The sequence below is a fragment of the Malurus melanocephalus genome, unplaced genomic scaffold (assembly GCF_030028575.1).
Source record: "Malurus melanocephalus ecotype Western Australia unplaced genomic scaffold, MMel_1.1 scaffold_483, whole genome shotgun sequence".
Classification (NCBI taxonomy): Eukaryota; Metazoa; Chordata; class Aves; order Passeriformes; family Maluridae; genus Malurus; species Malurus melanocephalus.
The window spans coordinates 404688-425128 of record NW_026623715.1 but is presented as its reverse complement, the minus strand read 5'-3'; the positions used below and the strand labels follow the sequence as shown (position 1 = coordinate 425128).

At 40.3% G+C, this 20441-nt stretch overlaps 2 protein-coding genes across 2 annotated transcripts in view; one reads left to right on the top strand and one right to left on the bottom strand.

Annotated features, from left to right (window-relative positions):
• The window catches only part of AKAP9 (A-kinase anchoring protein 9), a 106542-nt gene extending 99000 nt beyond the window's left edge, over window positions 1-7542 (top strand). The window contains exons 44-51 of the mRNA XM_057380944.1: window positions 351-459; window positions 1328-1513; window positions 2060-2260; window positions 2667-2899; window positions 3867-3952; window positions 4690-4810; window positions 5972-6111; window positions 6752-7542. Coding sequence (XP_057236927.1) covers window positions 351-459; window positions 1328-1513; window positions 2060-2260; window positions 2667-2899; window positions 3867-3952; window positions 4690-4810; window positions 5972-6111; window positions 6752-6795 — 1120 coding nt within the window. The 3' untranslated portion in view covers window positions 6796-7542. The remainder of the gene's footprint in view (window positions 1-350; window positions 460-1327; window positions 1514-2059; window positions 2261-2666; window positions 2900-3866; window positions 3953-4689; window positions 4811-5971; window positions 6112-6751) is intronic.
• Window positions 7543-7777: 235 nt separating this feature from the next.
• Window positions 7778-19264, bottom strand: LOC130582317 (lanosterol 14-alpha demethylase). The gene is made up of 10 exons (XM_057380943.1): window positions 18997-19264; window positions 18033-18131; window positions 16882-17058; window positions 13395-13521; window positions 12144-12318; window positions 11845-11964; window positions 11182-11377; window positions 10539-10634; window positions 9526-9694; window positions 7778-8866 (listed from the first exon to the last, which is right to left on the bottom strand). The coding sequence occupies exons 1-10, from the start codon at window positions 19168-19170 to the stop codon at window positions 8688-8690; spliced, it is 1512 nt and encodes a 503-aa protein (XP_057236926.1). The 5' UTR covers window positions 19171-19264; the 3' UTR covers window positions 7778-8687.
• Window positions 19265-20441: the final 1177 nt, after the last annotated feature.

Sequence of the window (20441 nt, the reverse complement as noted above, 5' to 3'; positions counted from 1 at the left end):
CCAGGTCCATAGAAGGTTTGAATCTGKTTTTGTTTTGCTGTGATGTTCATTTAATATTAAAAGCAGAAGCACTATTTTAAATGTAATTTAAATGTATTTTAAATGTAATTTTTCATGTAGAACATCCCTGTCTACAATTGAGTGGGAACCATTCTATACACTTTTTTTTTTAAATCAAGCCAATTTTGTTTAAAGTCACTGGGCAGTCTTGAAAATGTTGCCYTGTCTGCAGCAACTGTGCTGAAGTTACTTGCTATAGATACAGTGCATAGGAATCCACGGAAAGTCTGGTCAGTCTGGCTCGTGRGGTCAGGGTTGACCTGCTGTTGAAAATGTCCCTTTTGTTTCAGATTACAGTTTGAAACAGCAGATGACCAAGACTTCATTGCAGTGCAAAATGTTATTGAAGACGTTATTTCAGAATTGAAAATACTTCCTGGATTGTCCAGTCTAGAAGAGGTGAGAGTCAATGCTGTAACTTTGATTGGGGGAGTTTGGATGATGAACTGTGAGCAGAAACCAACAAGGAGTTTGTAAGCCTGTGCTTATTCAGATCTGTACTTTATAGAGGAAAAATCCAGTGAGTGTTCTGATTGGAGTTGGCAAAGTAAAGTTGGTAAAAAACACCTTTTTTTACCCCCAATTTTTAATACTTCAGAAGTGATTTTTCAACTTTCAAATTAAAACTTTTGCTGTTTCATTATAAATTTCTGCATCTCATGTTTTTTTCTTTTAGAAAAGATATTTTCCTTTCAGCAGTAATCCTGTAACTGAGGAAACTTTTCTCAGTACTTCYTGATATTAAAATCAACATTTAGTATTTACCGTATTGTGTTGACRCAACACATTTACTTAAACTGCCCTGTATTTACCAAAGGAAAGGCCACTGAAGATGGAGTAGCATGCACCTGTGTGAAAAATGAAGTGAGGTACTCTGTTGCAAAGAATTCGGCAATATTTGATTTTTAAGTAAGCTTGATTTGGTCCTTATCTGTATTTTAAGCAAGTGTTTTCAATGTAACTTGAAAAAGATTTGAGACTTTTCCTTTAAGTCACATAAACATAAACATAGTGGAAAACATTGCAAATTATTATAACTGGTACAATTAAGCTTGTATGAAAATATTATGCTATAATGTACAGAATAAGTATAGACAAGAAAGTCACATTAATCTGTAGTTTAGGTGTACATGAAGTTTTCTATGAACAAGTTGATACAAAGCCATTGTCATTATCTACACAAGTTTTTCCACTGTAAGCCAGTTATTTTCAAGTTGGCAGCTTGAATCCAACAGGAGTTGAGTTTGGTTTTCTTTCTTCCTTGTAGCTGAAGCTAGTGCTGCCACCAGGGACTCCGTCCAGCTCACTGACTGAGAGGCTGCTGAGGCAAAATGCTGAGCTGACAGGCTTTGTCAGCAGACTGAGTGAAGAGAAGAATAATTTGAGGAATGCTGTTATGAAACTGGAGGAAGAACTGAGAAGATACCAGCACAGACAACCTTCTGCRGACTATGTATGTCTTTGGTGGTGCTGATGTAATGAGTTTATATGTATAAAGACATAAAAGCATAATTCATTGTCCTAGTCACGCAGTTGAGAGTGATCAAGCTGTCTGCCGTTCTTGCTTTCCCTCTACAGAGGGAATGGGTGTGAATTATTCTTGTTCAGTGGTCAGTATGTCTCAGCTCACTCTGTTAAGTGTAAAACTTGGTGATTTTACCCAGCTTCTTTTTGTTAACTACTCTTAAATGCCTTGTGCCTTTCTTTTTTATCTGTAACTCATCACCATGATAAGCAGTGAATAGATCCAGATAGCTTCAAAATCATGAAATCATATAATCCAGTTAAGAATTTTTCTGGAGAAKCTGTATTTTTCTGGGACATTGATTGGGCTCCTAAAGTCACTTGAGATGTCAGAGGGCAAGGATGGCTTCAGATCCAACCAGTGGGTAGTTTTTCTCATTAATTTGATGAGCTCTCTACCAAAGCAATGACTAGAATGACACAGCTTAAGGTTTTCCAAATGTYGTCATTCACATTCAGTTTCCTTTGTCTTCAGTCTTCTAGGCACTCATCGGATGTTGGAGTTAATATTGATACTCTCGTTGCCTCTGAGAAGGAAATTTGGAACAGAGAAAGGCTGTCGCTGCAGAAATCTTTGAAACAGGCTGATGCAGAGCTCTCCAAGCTGAGAGCAGAGCTCAGGAGTGAGGCTTTCCTCAGAGAACTGGGATCAGATACTGAAAACGCTGTTTTAAGGGTAGGAAGATTTTTTTTTTTCCCCCCCACATACTAACTACAGCTGCTTTTTAAATTTTGATTCGGGCCCATTTTTCATAGCGTTCACTCTCCTTATTCTGAATAAACAAATTATTTATTCAGTTTTAAAATTTTCAYCCTCAGATACCTGACTCTTATTTTTTCTCTCCAAGAATGACATGTAAGCACCTATGTTGTCCTTCTGTGTGTGCTTTGTTTCTTGCTGGTTCGGTGATCCTCAGTATTTGAAGCTGCATTCACCAGGTGTGAGCAGCAGCACAGTCCTCTCCATGATACTGTGAAATGAATAATCACAGAAATGCTTTAGAAGTAACGATGTCAAAAGTCTTGGAACTGTAGTGATTCTTGGAGCTTATGGGGCATTTTGTCTTTTTCTCATGTTGCAGAGAATTTATGGTAAATACCTGCGAGCAGAGAGCTTTCGGAAAGCTCTCATATATCAGAAGAAATATTTGCTGCTGTTACTAGGAGGATTCCAGGAGTGTGAAGAAGCCACACTGGCCCTGATAGCACGGATGGGTGGGCAGCCTTCCTACACAGACCTTGAGATCATCACACACCGTTCAAAGGGTTTTACGCGATTTCGCTCTGCAGTCAGAGTGTCCATTGCAATTTCAAGGTAAACTGGAGGGAGTTATCTCAAACACATATGACTGTGCAGTTTAATATATACTTTTCTAGTTCTCTAGTGAAATCTAGAAATGGTCACATCCATCCTGTTTACATGATATATTTTTAGTAGTTATGAATRTAGTCAATACTTGTAGGGTGACATGTGGAGCAGAGTGTAGGTAGTATAAGAATAAGCAGTCTCATTGTAATTGAAAAAGGCTGAGTATGTGATAGATGGAATGTACTGGGTAAAGTCATATTAAAAAAAAAAAAGAGCAATTTTAAGAATTGCACTTATTTACGATAGAGTTTTCTGCAACTTCATTTCCTTTCAAGATTAAATTCCTACATATAATGCAGATAGAGGAATTCATTTTCTCCATCTGGGTAGTCCTTGAATTTCACAAGACTAAGGATGAGTAGGAATTGGTGAGGAAGAAAAAGTAAAATTTATTATTGCATAGTACTGCCATGTTGCTAGCAAACCTTCCTCACAAAGGTTTGAAGCCCCAAGCACTTCTGCTTGCTATTGTTCTGAGCCTTGTGTGTAGTATAAATCCAAGGAACTAYCCATGCACCCATTTTAAGTGAGGTTTTTACTCACAGTGCTCTGCAGTCGCAGTTTTGGGGCTGCAACAAAGCAAAAATGTACATTTAGTATGATTTTAAAATGCTCATGTGCTGTTGCTTAGGTGCTTGAGTCATTTACTGTCTATTTGGACCTACACAGCACTTCTGGAAATGCACAGGTGAAGCTGAAAGCAGGTTTGGACAAAAGATGGTCTTTCTTAGGGATGTTCAAAAGGATGTTTAGTATTTGATACTCAAGCTTTAGATGCTCATCTGTTAATTTTGCCTGCTGGTCAAGAAATTCTTATACTTTCTAGAATACAAGAAGCAGATCACTTTTATTAGACTACTTCATTCATCCTGAAGCTCTCTGTTTTCTGTTTTTTTTTTAATTTGAAATGCAGAATGAAGTTCCTGGTTCGTCGCTGGCACAGAGTTACAGGTTCTGGTATTCTGACCATCAATAGGGATGTCTTTAGCCAGAACACAGGTAAATCATAGTCTGGTAATGAATGACTGAAAAAATGGTATTTGCAATTGACACCACTGTTTAAGAGAGATGGTTTGCAATTTGCATTTTCCTCGTGTGGAATGAAGTGGAGGAGGCTGTTCCCTCTTTGTTTTGCTTACAATTATTTGGATTAACCTATTTCTCAGTTTCCATGCTCAGCAAAGACATTAACCTATTTGCTTTCTCTTCAGTTTTGTTTTGCTCCATCATGAGTGGGATTTAAAAAAATGTGGAATTTTTCCCTATGGAGTGTGTTCATGAAAACAGTTTCAGCTGCATCATTGGAGTTYTTGTAGGAGATCTGCACCATGGTCTTTTTCTTAGAACAAAAGCYTGTCATTCTTTTGTTACAAGTTTAAGTCTGGGAAATAACAGTTTTCTGTTTGCGTTTTTGGTAGGAGTCTAAGGAGAATCAGAAGCTCCTTTATTATTTACTGGCTATTTAGGTCTGCACTAACACCTTTGCTCAGTCTATGAGTTTTCCCGTTGACATAAGTGAGGCCAGGATTTAASCTCTGCTTTTCCCTGAGTCTAAAAGGGCTCTACATTTGTTAAATGCCATTTTTGTGATATGCAAACAGAAATCTCATATTTGAGACTTGCAGTTAAGTACAAAAGGTGTTACTTCCTTGTGTTTTCAAGACACTGCTTTTTGTATTTCTAATATTCTGTATATTCTGTATATTCTGTATATTCTGTATATTCTGTATTTCTAGGTAATGAATTACGGCCCGATTCATTCTCTGGTGGCATGGATCTTTATGGAGAACAGAGGCATTCCTATAGATCCAGGTCAGGCATGGAGTCTCCTAGATCTCCTGTAAACTTTCAGCATAAGTACGTTTGGGGTKTTTTTGTTATTGTTCTCTTTCAGACACTCTTTAAGTAACTGAAAGCATCAGTGTTTACTGCTAAGGTTTGTAATCATCGATGCTGGAAGATTTAACATTTTTTGTAAGAATGTGTAAAAAATGATGTCTCAGCAGGCTTTCATGCATGATTACTCATCCTGTGATCGAGGCCAAAGCTTGCACGCTCCTGATTCACGTCGTGCTCTCAGAACTGGAGATTGCAGGATGGAGCTGTGCTTACCTGCACCTGCAGAGCCTGAGCTTTGTGACCCAGTGAACCTGCCCACCCTGCTGGCTGCCAGCAGTGTGGTGTGGAAAGGGGCTGCCTCAGGGGCTCTCAGCCAAAGGAAGGCAAAAGCAGGGTTTGCCCACTGTTAGGGTCACCCATTAYTGTGGGATGGGAGTGATTGCTGTGGTGTCATGGCCAGAGCTGGAAGCTGCTTGGTAGATCCACTGCTTGTTCTTGTTTAAACCCTTCTGGCTGGCTGCCCTAAGCTGTGATACCAGAAGTGTCAATGAGGSAAATGCCAGTGAAACTCGGTATTTTTCATTATGGGCAACATTTTTTGAGTGCCATCAGCTTTTAATGAGCTTAGATGAAGTTGTGAGCTCAGATCTTGACTGAATATCATATTCTAGCCATTTTTTGGGTTTCATTTTCATGTAAACCACCTAAATATTTGTAAGATCTTAGTTTGTCATGACCATAACAGTTTACATGGAAAAAAACTTTAATCTATTTTAGCCACTGCTGACTTTTATTTACAAAGTAATGACGAGAGGGAGAATCCTGTAAAGGTGGCGGCGTCCTTGCTGACTGCAAGCTTCTTAATAGAAAACCAAACTTCAATATACCACAGCTTCTGTTGCAATCTCAGTAGGAAYTTGCTAGTCAGTCTTTATCTTAAAAAAATGCAGCAACAAATAATGTGCAGTAGAAAGAAAAGGCAAGTGGGAAGAGTGGTTTCTCTGGCTTGGACAGTAAGTTGCAGGGAGGTGAAATGGATATAATGTGCTGGCTACCACAAGGATAAGCTAAGGGACATGCAAGCCAGAAGGYATCCTTACCTACAGTATTTTGCTGTATTGCTGATATTTTTACTTGAAGTTTCCCTTTTTGAGATGATGTGTGTTGTTCTGCCCCTAGGTTCCATGGGATGCATGCTGATTTAARCCCAGTCTCCTTCACCTGTCCTCAGCTGCAGAACTACGACCCCGAAAGGGCTCTGACAGATTACATCAATCGTCTGGAGGCACTGCAGAAGCGGCTTGGCAGCGTGCAGTCAGGTAGGGACTCAGGCACCCTCCCCAGCACCCCTGGGGAGCACAAGGCTCACTGCCAAGGGGGTGCTGGTTCTCTGAGATACATAACAAACAACTTTGATTTGAGGCATTTTCAGCCTTAAGCCAGAGGCATTTCTGAGCTGCAGCAAAAAGCTTAATTAAAAGATTGTAAAATTCTTTGAAAAGAGATAAAAGTATGCTTTGGATTTTGAGTTGTTGGTAGCACTTTACTTTCTCTGATCTCTAATGAAAGTGCAGCAAGGATTCAGTTGGCATCTAAGAAATGGAGAAAAATGTACCCAGAAGACTGGGACGTGGAAGAGGAATTTCTTCTACCACTTTGTTTACAGAAGTTACAGTCAATTTTTCCCAGAGATTATGGCAATTTTTGTGCTGCAATAGGAATACATTAAGAACATTGTCAGYATAGGAATAAATTTATCAGACTTGAGTTTTGAAGTGACTACGTTTAAGTCTTCCCCATCATTTGGGGAAGTTTTGTTCTTAAAAGATTTGATCTTTAAAAGTCCCTATTCTGTGATTTCCCATGTAAAATCTTTCATCGTTATTCAGCTGAGTGCAGTTATTTCAACTGATAATGATAATTTCATAATCCTGATGACAGTGTTTCTCCATCTTACAGGTTCGACTTCATACACTCAGTTGCACATGGGTATAAGAAGATAATAATACCCTTCAACATGTCCATCACTGGCAGTGATGCTAACAGATTGCCTTCTGTAAATCTGTGCTCTTTCTGTGCTTTTGTACAATGTGTATATTGTGGGACCAATATGAACACAGCTATACGATTGTATACAGTTCCATCCTGGCACACCCACACAGACTGGGATTTATGTATGTAGGCACTTTGTGTTCATGAAAAAAAAAAAAAACCCGAACAAAAAAAAAACCCAAACAAACAAAAACCCAAAAAAAACCCCCAAACCCAAAACAAAAAACCCCCACCATTTAATTACATGTATATTTGTGGAATGCTAATTTAAATGATTAACTTATGAAGTGTGTATTTATCAAAAGGGTGCGAAGATGAAACTTGTGTATTAATTAAATTGAGCTACATTCAGCAAAGTTTACTTGCACTTTTTCTGGCAAGGCTACTGAAGTTACATTGACTCTCGTAATATTTGCTACTGGCAGTGCAGACAGAATATCACTTGTAGAGACCTATTTTTGTAATGGTAGAAGTTTTGAATTTTATGGGTATTTTGTCAAAGTACTGAAATAAACATGACTTCATGCTTCTAACTGTGTTCAAGAACCGCTCCCTTATTCACACAGAACAGGTTGTTCCTGCCTGAGTTCCTCCTGCTTGTAGTGGCTGCAGCTTTACTTTGTACAGATTCCAAAGCACAGCTATCAAAGAGAGGGACAGGGACAAGCTTGGCTTCTTCAGACCCTGGTGCCATCGGAGAGGGCTGGGAGGGAAAATCCTGTGCTCCCTCAGCTGCTGAGACTGATACAAAAAGTATCAAAGGTTTTAGAACAGTTACACTGAGTTTAGACCAGGAAAGACAGGACAAAGCCTTTGTTACACTGAGCACCACTGAACGGGCCATGACCACACTCTCAAGAGCGTGCTACAGATTTACTGATRAAACCTTTTCGAAAACTGACAGGGTTGAGCACAGAAAACTTCCCCAAAAGATTTGTTTATAAATTTAATTCAAAATTCATGTGAGCCGGAGCCCATTACCATTTATCATTAGCACTCTTGAACCAAACACCATTTAACAATCCTGCATGAGCCAGTACAAACCCAGACAACATTCAGCTATTTCACTTAATTTGTGACCTTTTTGTACATCAACATGTTATTTACAAAATTCATGTTGTTGGTATCTTCATATTGTTACTTTCACATTTAACATCAAGCTTCCGGAGATTACTATTTTCAAAWTTTTTTTTGAGAATTACTTGTTGCTTTCTGAACATACATAAGCATTTTACAACTACTCCAAGTTAGACAGTTAAATGGTTCATTCTTGAAAAGACTTACCTGTGAACATTTTGAACTCTGCCTACCAATAAGCTGTACAGTAACATTTTTGTACATCAGCCAAGACCATCCCTGACTTGCTTCCAACAGAATCATAAATGCCAAAGGAAGGGCACCAACCACCAAGTTCAGTCCCCTGTGGTGCCTGTTCCCTTATGGCTTTTTTTGTAATTGGGTACAGAGACAAGGTAGGCAGCCTTGCTCCTTGGTTATCTGGGGAAAGTAATCTTCRATTATTTTTCAAAAGCAAAGATTTCCACTTGTAGAAATTACTTTTTTCTTCATTAAAGATCTGGCATGCACCTTAAAAGTGTTACCTCAATAGAAAAGACATTTTTGCTTTAGAAAAGCAATGAGGAAATTGTAGAATAAGCARTTATACACAGCAGCAGTAAATGGTGTGGGCAAACAAAACAGATGCAAAAACTTCGCATTTGGTAGACTACTGCTGCTTTTGTAACAGTAGATGCATCAGCTTCCATTTGCCACTCATTCTGTCACAATTTTATTCAAAAGTCTGTTAGTTCACACAACTTAAATAAGGTTTTAGCACCAGAATTTACAGTGACCGCCTTTTGTATCTGATAACAGGGTTATTAGGGGTGTGTATCATTGTTGTGTAATTTATAGTTGGAAAATAGTCATTGATGAGATCAAATTCATAYAAACGAAGCAAAGTAGACCAAATAGTCTTAATTTGAACGTAAGCAAAGTTTTCTCCAATGCAGCGATGACGGCCTAGAAGGAAAGCCAATAAAAAGCAGTTATTTTATTAAATCCCCTTTGAGAACAAGCTAACTTCAGAAATTTTATGTGGATGKTGGTTGCCCATTTCTAAACAATCTGAGGCTCTGATGTTGCACATATCCCATTCTAGAACTCCATCAAAGTCTTACTTTTCTAAGTTGTCACTGCTTAAATCAGACAAGTAAGTAGAATGAGATCCTAGTGGGGACAGAACAGCACAAAGCCCTAATTTAGATCAGCAAAGAAGCATTTGTGACACTGAGAAATTAGATCAACTCTAATCCCATYATGGCAATATTTGTAAACTGTTTTGGATGTTGGGACTCTGCAAACTTCTGCTCTGCCTTCAGCTGAACATGTATTACCAGGTTTATCCTTGACTTGAAAATATTTGAGTCAAACATCACTCACACTAACCTAAAGATGTTTTGATTGCTGCTGTGAAACATATATACAGCTATGACTAATGCAGAACTRTTAACTCARTTCTTTTTACAATACTTTCACAGTAAGAAAACTTCCAGGTGGAGACATGAAAAAAACCAACTTGTCCTCTAATGCTGCAGTGTGGAAAGGTACTGTAGGAGATGGCTGGTGTGAGCTACTTCAGCACAGCCTCACTCAGGAAGGTGCTGTGTTCTCTTACTTACCAGCACCAAAGGGAATGTATGCAAACTTCTCTCCAGCTGCTGGGTTATCTTGGAGATACCGGTCAGGCTTGAAGTCTAGAGCATCATTCCAGGAGTCTCTGAGTCTGTGGTTAACCGTGGGAGATACACACACTTGATGGCCAGGGGGAATATTGTATCCAGCAACAGTCTACAAGAGAAGAGACAAGACCCCACACATCACAAAATGTCTTCATTTTTCAAGTGATACTTGAAGGGATTTTGGCCAAGTGCATTTAAAATTAATGCAACCTAACACTTTCTTTCTTTGTTGTACAACACAGTGCTCAAGTAGTTGCAGAAACCTTCTAGCTGCTTAATAAGGCTGGCAGTTCTACAGAAGGAGATTTTTTTAAAAAAATTTATTAAATTTATTGAGAGCCATTGTCATTGAAGGGACATAGTTAGAAAGAAGTATTTGAATTTTTTGACGTGCAACCGTATTTGTACAAACAGCAAGTGTTCTTTCAGATTTACCTAGCTTCCATTAAGTGCATGCCAAATTTTTCCCTGATGACAATTAAAAATAGCTGGAAAACAAAAAAGCTATTAATGGTGACATCAAACTAAGCTCAAATAAAACTGGTAGCTACAAGAAAGGGTCAGTTTCGCTGAAGAAAACTACACATGACTGTTCCCAGGTCCCAGAGCCTGCTCTTCTCCAGGCAGAACAACCTCTGTTCCCTCAGCCTCTCACCACAAGTGCTGCAGTCCCCTCCCATCCTGGTGACCCTCTGCTTGTTTCACTTCATCAGTATCTTGCTTGTTGGGGGCTGGAGGGGTCCAAAATGGGACGTGATTCCAGATGAAGTTCAAGGTATTAATTGCTTTCCTCACTCAACTCTGCTACACTACCACTGACAGAACCCCAGACTGCCATCAGCTTTCCTCCCTGCCAGCAAACACTGCTCACTTGTGYTTCCTTCTGCCAGCCAAGATACCTCTGACCTGGCCCGTGCTGCTGCAGTGAAATCAGCTCCAAAAAGCATCCTCACCTGGGGAGTCCTGGCCATTCTCATCATGGTCATTATAGGAGGTCTAAGCCTTAAAGTTTCTTTTAGACAGCGATCCAGCAAATTAAGATCCTTGAGCTGAAAATATGGAGAAAATTCTATATCAAAATATAGCCAAGTTTATTCAACACAAACAAAAGACTGCTTTATACCATTTAAAAACAATTCTAAGGAAAAAAAAACCTCAAAGAGTAAGCAGCTCATATTTACGTGTACTTTGTTACCTACACTGATAATTTTTTTTTCTATTTCAATTAATAAGGAAAAAATCACTGGCCTGTGCAGTTGAACACAACTAGTGTCTTAGTGATCTGTCTCATGAGTATTTCCTGTTGCCTAATTAAAGAACAAGGTCACACCTCATTGCTTTCCTCCATGGGAACATGAGGATCTTCCTCTTCTACAGGGCTATAATTTATTAAATAGACATAGGAACTGCAATTTCCCTAATGAAAACTGATTAAAAAAACAGCATCAAGCTGAAAATTTACTTGGACAGGAAGAGAAGAGGATATGTACTGACAAGCAGTTATCACATTCACGTTGAATCATCTTCCTTTTTTTTTTTTTAAATTAACATGTAAAAGGATAAAAATACCAATCGGGACTAAGGTAACATACAAACCTGGTCGTAAGACAAGGGTGGCAAGTCATCCCCACACACTGCTTTYTGTTCTGCATAGCACTGTTCCTGTATGGATTTGTCTCTGGCGAGGAAGAAGCCGAGCCAGGCGCTGGTGGTGGAGGATGTGTGCTGCCCTGCCAGCAGCAGCCCGATCAGCATTCCTGCAATTTCATCGTCTGTCAGTGCACGGCCATCCCTGCATGGAGGAGAGCAGTTAGTGCTTCATTTGGTCACATTTCATTATTTAGCACTGTTATTTATACAGTAGCATTTACAATCTCTTCTGATGTACTCCTTACTCTTTCTACTCTTGCATTGCCTACCCTAAATGGAGAGGCAAAAGATCTAAAGGGTAGGGAAAAGGGAGAACAGAGGGAGAGAGACTCTTTAGGAGCCTTAAAGAAAATCATTCCCCACCAGCCAGCAAACAGAAAGGAAGCAACCTCAGCCACCTCATGACGACCAGTGAAAATCTCAGAAATCTGAGTAACCATTGACAAGTGAAGTTTTAAGTTATTAAGACTACAATTAGGACAAATTGCATGTAACAAAACCAATTCAGAACCTGAGGGAGTATTTCTTGGGTTTCGGTAGATAGCTTTAACTATAAAGAGCTCAAAGCTAAAGTAAATCTTCAAACAAATCTTCAAACCCTTGGCTTACTTGTATGAAGCATCAAGTAGAGTTTGGAGCATGTCATCCTCCTTTTCCTCAGATTTACGACGTTTCTGGATAACCTTGTAGAAAATATTCTTTATTTCTCTGTGTGCTCGATCTCGACGCCTGTGATTCAAAACACTTCCATTAGCAACTTTATACAATGTAACACAAAATGCTTATGAGGATTTATTGGGATGTCTAGAAATGTTTCCAAACAAGAAAGAGTGGGGATGGGRGGCAATCCAAACAACAATGATGTTTAAATAAAATGCTTAAGTTGCTTCCTCTGTTATTCCTGGTACCTGAAGCTGGGCAGAGGCAGCCATCCTGGCAGAAGCCAGGCAGCGTGAGTGAAACCCCCATCCAGATCGGCGTACAGCTGAGCCACCTTCTCATTCAGCAAGCCTCTGATCTCTTTCCCATGTAAGCAGTGACTTGCTGTCAAAATGATAAGTTCTGAAAGGGCTTCAAACAGRTCTGAGGAAAGATTTGAAAAACATTACTGAAGGCACTTCTCAGGTGAGATGTAACATTTTACAGGTTAGTATTTTTACTTTTTTWAAGTAAAAAGTAGGCAACTGGACACAGATTAATAATTTAAAATAGAGTTTTGGATTGTTTTACTAGAAGAATAAAGCATCCAATTTAAAATTTCTACGTCTTACCATATGTCTCTTCAAACAACTTTTTTATTAGATCACTAATTTCAACACCTATTTTCTAAGGTATTTCTTTGTAGAATTTTTTTCTAGCAGCATTGGTAATTCTTCCAAAGCAAGCCATGCATCACAAGCTCAATCCTTCATAAGTATAGGTGAAGTCCTACAAAGATTTAAGCCTGAAATCCAAATCCATGTTTTGTTGCTCACTGCATTATTTTTGAATAGTAATACTCACTCAGACACTTAAATATCAATTTATATATTACCGTACCACTAACTGTATTACATATAAATAATATACATTCAAAATAATTCAAGTTACTAAAATATGTATTATATATATTTTTTGCATTTAAATATAGATATGACTATTTAAATAATATTTGACACGGTTATGCAACTGGGAGCTTGCATCAATGATGGGAAAGTTGGGAATGGGTGAAGATAACCATTTCACTTAGGTACTAACCTAACCATATCAGCTTCAAAGATGCAGTTTTTCACTGGAGAAACTCCCAGAACTAAGACCTTCAACACAGGCTCTCTAGGGAGTCAGAGCAGCAGCTTTTCCCAGGGACTAGGCAGTGGTTACACTGAGCTGACTGATACCATCCAGAACGAGCACATCAGGTGCACTATGAGCTAAGAAAGCAAAACTAAGAAAGTCCTTCATTCCTTTCAGTTGATTTTCTGCGCAGCTTTATTCTCCAATAGCCTTAAATTTGATTTTTAAAAAATCTGTATTTTCTTTCTTCTGATGTTCAGTACACTTTTACCTATGTAATTTTTAATTTGTTTAATATTGCAATACATCATGTACAAAAATATACTGCATTGGCCTTAATTACTACCTGGAAAATTGGAGAAAAAAATAATTCTGATGTTGCTTACTTTTCTCTCCACTCTCTCCCCATGCTTTGAAATAGTCCTTTGTTTCTTCTTCAATCACAGATACATGCTGTCTGAACTGGGCAATGTTTAACCCAGTTTTGAGCATCTTCTTTTGTTCTAAAAATATCTGAAAGAACCAAGACAAAAAAAGCAATCAGTATAAGGATCATCATATTAATGTAATTAAAACTTACTAGCATTTGTACTGTAAGAACATCCCACAGAATATAGGGGTTATGAGTAGGACCACAAGGTACAGCTGACTCTGTTTTTCATCCTCTTTGTCTTTCAAGCTATAGTTCAGAAATGTCCAAGTAAAATAATAGCTCAAAGGAGCTGCAGTTCTCTCTTGTGGAGTAACAACCAAAAAAATTATTTTAGTATCTTAATTAAGCTTTATCCCTGAGGATACAAGATGCATTCAAAGAACTATGGGATGCACTTTAGATATATAATCACAAACATAACCAGCCTAGTCTTTGCAAAGTCTGGATTCAGGCTGTGTTCCCTGTTACGTGGCCTCCTCACTTTTTCTGTCTCTCCTGTGTTCTCTCAGGCAGAAAGACCCCTGGACTACAGATGACCCTTGTTTTACAGAGCTCTCTGATCTCACTGCCCAGGAAGTCACAGAAGCAGGAGGCAAACTGCTTCTAAGGAAAATAGTGAGTTTCACACCCTTCTCCCTTCTTTTTCTCTGTGTAGACTCATAGCTGACAAACCTGCCAGTGAAAAGCCCTTCATTAGATGAGAATGATTCCATGAATTGAAAGGACATCAACTCAGAAAATTATTCATTTGATTTTTAAGCCCAAATTATGAATGAGGCATCTGTCCTATAGCTCTGCACTGTACCATGAGTAATACACCAAGAACTGTCCTCCCACCAAGAGCTCYGCATGTACGACACAGAGCAAAAGGCATAAGATGAAAGGCTACTTCCTAGAAGTTTCTGGTTTGAGAATGCACTGGGGACCCCAGCAGTCTGCAGAGGGTACACATGTCACAGAGCAAAGACACAAGCACATTTTCCCTTGCAACATGCTAGCCAGTCCCCTGCTTGATGGAGACAGGAATGGCACACAGGAGTGAACATATCCTCTGCCACTTCAGCTCCTCTCAACAAAAAACTAACTGCAAGAGGCTTGGAGGGAGTCGACAGAGAGGGAATATGAGTTGATATATTGACTGTGGATATTAGCAAACAATTACCAGAACCACTGGTAAATCAGCAACTTATTATTTTAAAGAGTAAGGGGTGATTCTTTTAAACATGTGATTGAAAGTCACGGTCAGAATAAAAAGACACTTAGCAGCTTAAGCAGAGAGAAGGAAGTMTGAAACTTCAGGATGACCCATCAGTGGTAGAATGCCAATTAAATTTTCCATGGCTCTCTAAATGCCCATTACATGCTATGCAAAAAATCCAGACCTGTAGCAGAATGCATTGTGGACAGAACTGGCTGTGTTACCTCTCCAGCCTCATAGAGGGGAAGTAGAGATAAATCTGTGTCAGAGATAATTTAAATGTCAATAGCAAGTTCCCTGCATCTSTTTGCTGTGGAAAAGCAGTAATTTCTGTGGAAAAAAGACAATTTTCTGAGGAACTTAAATTTGCAGAGRTAAGAAGTCCTTCTGGTGTCAAAGGTATGAATTAAGTAGACATATCCATAGACACCCAAGGCTTACTGAGTATTGTGAAAAGATTAATCTCTTGACTAAAGCAGAACTCAAGTGAACTCTAGGCCAAAAGAAAACCTAGGGTAACTCTAGAAAAAGACCTCATTTCAGAAAAAAAAAGCTGTATATGGRCCAATGAGGTCCCTTAATTGTCCCTACATGCCTGAAGTACATGGTTGTAAGAAATGCCCATTTCCAAGGATCTTACAGGAAGTTCTCTAAAACTCCTGATGGGTGAGGTTAGGTTCCATTGAAGAACTAGCTCTTGCATGTAGACCGACATTCAAATCCATCCCCAAACTGAAGAGCATGAAAGCAGAAGTCGAAGCAGCTGTARTAAGTTGGCAAACTTTCACAGAATTAAGAACAAACCATGAACTTTAAGTTTCAAGCAGACATCCCATGASAGTCAGAATCCACAGAACAAGCACAACATTGAAAATCTGGCCAACTTAGCAGTCTGTAATTCACAGACACTTTTCTGAAACTAGGATATACCAGGGGGGGGAAAGACGTCTTGCAGAGAATCATGCACCTCCACGCTCCAGCAGCTGCAAAAGTGATTCACAACTCCATCCCTGACTTCTTAAAGAAGACCTCCAACTATCCAATCTTGTAGAAACAGATCTGTTAGAATGGCCCTACTTATGGAAGAAATATCCTAGAGCACAAGAAATTATCTCCTGTTTGTTATCCAGGCTGTAATCCTGGTTTCATTCTCACAGGGATGAGAGGAGCTATGCAAATCCATCAAGTGGAAAAGAACCTACAACCCAACCAACCAATCGTCCCTGCAAACTACCTATCCATCATTTAGTACTTCCTGACAAAGAGGAGACAACCAAGTTCTCCTTTACCTATTCAGAAAGTAGCAAGTTGTAGGTAGTTAGTTGTATGTGAGATTTGCAAAAGATGAGGTAAGAACAACACGAATATTCTGTGGATCATGGCAAAATGCCAGAGTGGAGGCAAAGAGAGTAATGATTTCTTCCCCTAAACCATATTAACAGGGCAGCAATCACAGCACGTAGGCAGGGATGAATGAAGAGGCATGCTAAGGATGAAAATAATTTAATTGATGGTCACAGGAACAAGTCAAATGACTGGCATTTATACAAACAAAATGAAGCCAAAACTGAAAATCCAGAAATGAAGTATATCACARTGCTGTTTCTTCCACCAATTACTCTGCGATACAACACTGAACAGAGTGCCAGTGGAGCACGTATGGCCACAGAACAGTTGKCTTCTGCAGTTTGACAGGGACATGACAGACTGCCCTCACAAACAAGAAAGCAGCCAATGCTTAGCTTGGATACAATTCCACATGACACAGCCCCTATGCTCCTATGCAGACTGTATTCTGCAAACATATAGAGAATGATTTCTATCTGAGCAAGACAACCCTTGTGGGACAAACTGTTAAATTATTACTCCCATGTCTAGATTTGGYACAGCATAAATGGAAAGTTATCACTCTTGGGGCTCTCAGAAGAAAGACCTAAAGTTGCTTGGAAGGGAAAAGTGAGCTGCAGTCAGCACATGCTGCAAGGGAAGAAAAAGGAACTCACTAGCTTTTCCTCTGTTATGAGATTAAATGGTTTCAAGAACAGAAGACAACATCCAGTGTGACAAATGGCCAGGYGATAAAGAAACATGTCAGTCTTGATTATCCAGATCAGATGTTACTGCAACATGCCACAGTTGCATCAGAACACAACCCCATCACACAGAGTCAAGAGCTCAGGGCTGCCCACTCAGCATTCAAATTGCTCTGCTTTTCTACTCATCTGACAGTTAAAATACAAACCGCATTAGGGACGTCGTAGGCAACTCCTCTGCCAAAAACTGGTGTTGTTAAACGAGAGTACACATCCTCTGCATTCAARTCTTCGTTTTTACTATTGAAGAGTAGAGCAGCAGCATCACTACCCAGTAAGTATGTGAATGTCTTGCCAACCATAGTGAAACTGAACACAGGTCCATACTAAGAGAGAATAAAGAAAAAAACAATTTCTTTTAAATAAGAACACAGATCATTAAATCCCTATCTCTATGTAGAGTCTCCAATCAATTACTTTTTCTCCTAAGAAGTATCCAAAGATATAATAAAGATAAAAATACTTCAGACCACATTTAAATTGTTCTCAATTTACATACTAGTGATACCTAATGTTATAATGAACACATGTAAACTTGCACATTTTAAAACCATTTATTTTAAAAAACATAAACAAAAGATCAATCACACTAAAAAACTAGCAGAGAGATTGCAGCACATGTTGACTCRTAATCTACAAACACTGTCTCAAAAGATTCTGGATTTGAATTTATGCACAGGTAATCAAGTGCAAATACGATTTTAAAGTTTAAAAGTCATCTCCAGCAGACCTTCATGCACCAGACTTGACTTTCTTTAAGCTAACCAAGCTAAGATTTAAGCTTATAATTCTAGATAGTTTTAGACAATGTGAAACAGCTTGATAAATCTAATTTAATTGGAATTAAGGTTCTACTAATTTAGTTAATTTCTTCAGGACTGTTACAGTATAAAAACTACAGAGGTTTTATACACCAGCCCTTTTAACATCAGAGAGGCCTTACAACAAGTTGCCTACAGAGGTAGTCAGCTACATTCCAGCCTGGTCACAGATTAGTAAAGAATGTGATTAAAAGTTACCAATTACAGCAAGAAATAATGTCAAGAAAATGACTTTTTCATTAACTTGAGATTCAGCTATGAGTACTACCCAAATGCACAAGCATATTTTTCACATATGAATCATGAAAACGGTATTATTACCTGAAGAGATCTGAAGATCACAGAGCCTGCCTGCACAATCCATTCCATATTCAAGGTGGTAAATGAGAATTAAGTGATTTTAAACAGTCTCCATAGAATTTATTAGATCCACTACAATATTTTGGYATGTGCTCAGGCACTCATGTGGGAAACCATACCTTGTCATAAGCATTTTCCAAAAATTCAATGGGACTTTTTCCAAATGCGATTGCATGGCCAAGGAAAGGGATGCCTGAYGAAATAAAAGGTGGGTAGTTCTGCAGAAGAAAGAACAAAACCAATTATTGGATTTTCTTCAGAGATTATATAAATATAAAATCATGGACTAATTGAATATCCTGAGCTGGAAGGGACCCACAAGGATTGAAATCCAACTCCTGGCCCTGCACAGGACAATCCCTAAAAGTCACACCATGTGCCTGAGAGAGTTGTACAAACGCTTCTTGAACTCTGCCAGGCTTGGTGCTCTGACCACTTTCCTGGCATGTCCCAGTGCCCAAAAGCAATAAAATCACGTCCATTTGCATAAAAAACTAACCACACAGGAAGTTTTATACGTATTTGTTTAAACTCTTTTGTGAAAAGGCCAACTTTAAAAAATACTCAGTTCTCCAGATAGAACTACATTTTAAAAAAGCAAAGGTTAAAATAAAGTGACTATGATAAAGATTCTCCCTATGCTGCCTCTGAATGCAAAGCAAAGGTTAAAATAAAGTGACTATGATAAAGATTCTCCCTATGCTGCCTCTGAATGTAAAGCACAAAGACACTGCAGCTGAAAAGAAGGCAGTCAGAAACGAAACAGTGCTGGACGACTTGTTAAACAAAATTAAAAGCGACTTCAGGTTCGCAATGGGTTTCCTAYATAACGAGCCTTCTTTTAAGCTCCATCGATGGAGCAGTACCTGGAACGCCCTTTGCCTCCGCAARCCCCGGGCGCCTCCGCATCCCGCGGTACCACGCAGCGGGCGAGGGCGAAGCCAGCGCAACCGGCCCAGCAGCCGCCCCGGAGAGGGGGCTGCTCGCCCGCCGAGCCCGCTCCCCGCGCCCGCCCGGATTCCAGCGCCGCTTCCCCTGCSCTCCCAGGGCTGTCCCGCCCGCCCGGCTGCCCGCAGCGCTCACCTTCTGCTCGGAGCCCAGGTGCCGCCGGTAGCCCAGCTGGAACAGGTAGCCGAGGCTGAGCGCGAAGGCCGAGGCGGCCAGCACCAGCGACAGAGGGTTGCCGACGGCCACCCGCTCCAGCAGGGACCCGCCGACCTCCATCAGGCTCAGCATCTTCTCGGCGCTCGCCGCCATCCGCCGTGGCTCCGCGGGGAGGGCGGCGCGGTGCGGGAGGGCCGGGCTGRTGCGAGCCCGTGTGACGGCTCCCGGCGCTGGGCTGATCTCTGCCCATGTGACGATTGCCGGCGCCGGAGCCAACCCGCGGCCGCGCCGCGCAGGGTGACGGCATGGGCCGGGCTGCGGCCCGCGCCATTGGCGGGCGGTGCGCGGGAGGGGCGGGCCGGGCCGGGGAGGGGCGGTGCCGGCTGAGGGCTGAGGGCTGAGGGCTGAGGGCTCGGCCCCGCACCGCCTGAGGGCTCGGCCGGCGCCGCCCGAAGGCTCGGCCCCGCGGCGCTGCGGGCTGCGAGTTTGAAGCGCTGAGTGTCCTGCGACACCCGAGGTTCTTCGCGAAACGAGGCTTGCGACAATGAGCCGTCCCCGGCCATCACTGCCGGCGCCCTCGCTGACAACCCACGGCGCTGGTTTGTACGGCTGCACGGCATGCGGAGAGCGAGGACAGCTTATTTGTATTTAATTCCAGATGCTCCAAATGTTTAACGTCAGAAAATCCGGGTGTTTTTTTCTAAAATGAGTTTCCACTAAGATCTAAGGGTTTAAGATCAAATAGTGCCCACAGCTGCATCTGGAAACTGAGAGCTCATTACAGCCGAGGCCGGCTTTGGTTGTCCGTATACAATTTTTTAATTCAACAGAAATGTATCCTAAAGCATTTTCAGAAAACTCTGTTTTAGGTAGGTCTTTTTAAGGCAATATTTGTTTACCCAGTGAGTCTAGAGAGTTTTTACCTAAAGAAAAGTTTCAATGTGTAAGTCTGGGAATACTAGCAGGAAGCCAGGTTGATTATTACATACAATGAGATGTTTCAACAGGATACAGTTGCAAAGATTATCTGTAATGCTTTTAAATATTTTTTTTTTTTGCAAAGTTCAGAAACATAAATTCTCCACTGTTTGTGAAATAAAGTATTTGTTGTCATCAGCTCTGAGTACTTTTAGTTTTGTCAACTGGAAAAGGTGCACAGGCAAAAACATAAGCTTATCATTACTGATTGACATTCTTGTAGTTTCTAAAAGTGGGTCATATCCTCTGGTAAACCCTGAATCAATGTTGAGGACTTTCAAACTCTTCTTGTCAGCTATGGGATCTTGTAAAGTTTTCAATTTGCTGCCTGCAAGCTCTGAAGTTTCAACACTTTCCAATGCCAAAGGAAATTCATCAGTGCTGTAGTGATTGAGAGAATTCCTTAATATTTACAAGCTTTGACAATTCTTTTGGGAGTCATGACA